The sequence below is a fragment of the Netta rufina genome, assembly GCF_964035555.1.
Source record: "Netta rufina genome assembly, chromosome: 18".
NCBI lineage: Eukaryota > Metazoa > Chordata > Aves > Anseriformes > Anatidae > Netta > Netta rufina.
The window spans coordinates 3,408,768-3,409,706 of NC_140142.1; the positions used below are offsets into that span (position 1 = coordinate 3,408,768).

At 52.8% G+C, this 939-nt stretch overlaps 1 protein-coding gene across 1 annotated transcript; it reads right to left on the reverse strand.

The window, feature by feature from the left end:
• LOC311216207 (olfactory receptor 14C36-like) lies at nt 1-939 on the reverse strand (the record flags this gene model as incomplete). The annotated part of the gene is made up of 1 exon (XM_084297755.1): nt 1-939. The coding sequence occupies one exon, from the start codon at nt 937-939 to the stop codon at nt 1-3; it is 939 nt and encodes a 312-aa protein (XP_084153881.1).

Below are 939 nucleotides of genomic sequence, written 5' to 3' on the forward strand. Positions count from 1 at the left end.
CTATGTTTTTGATTGTGAAACATCTGCAGTCATCAGTCTCTTCAAGGCATCCTTGAGCTCCTGGTTCCTCATGCTATAGATGAGGGGATTCATTGCTGGAGGCACCACTGAGTATAGAACTGCCACGACAAGATCCAGAGATGGGGATGAGATGGAGGGGGGTTTCAGGTAGGAAAACATGCCAGTACTGACAAACAGAGAGACCACGGCCAGGTGAGGGAGGCACATGGAAAAGGCTTTGTGTCGGCCCTGCTCAGAAGGCATCCTCAGCACAGCCCTAAAGATTTGCACATAGGACAATACAATGAAAATAAAACAACCAAATACAAAAGAAAGACTGAAAACAAGTAGCTCAACTTCCTGGAGGTAGGCATCTGAGCAGGAGAGCTTGATGATCTGGGGAATTTGACAAAAGAATTGGTCTACAGAGTTGCCTTGGCAGAAGGGAAGGGAAAATGTGCTGGCCGCGTGCAGGGCAGCATTGAGAAAGCCACTGCCCCAGGCAGCTGCTGCCATCTGGGCACAAGCTCTGCTGCCCATGAGGCTCCCGTAGTGCAAGGACTTGCAGATGGCAACGTAGCGGTCGTAGGCCATGACAGTGAGAATTGAATACTCTGAACCAAAGAAGAAGACAAAAAAGAGAACTTGAGCAGCACAGCCTTGATAGGAGATGGCCCTGTTGTCCCAGAGGGCATTGGCCATGGCTTTGGGCAGAGTGGTGGAGATGCAGCCCACGTCGAGGAGGGCGAGGTTGAGCAGGAAGAAGTGCATGGGGGTGTGGAGGCGGTGGTGGCAGGCTACGACACTGAGGATGAGGCCGTTGCCCAGGAGGGCAGCCAGGTAGATGCCCAGGAAGAGCGCAAAGTGCAGGAGCTGCAGCTCGTGCGTGTCTGCGAATGCCAGCAGGAGGAACTCACTCACAGAGCTGATGTTGGGCAT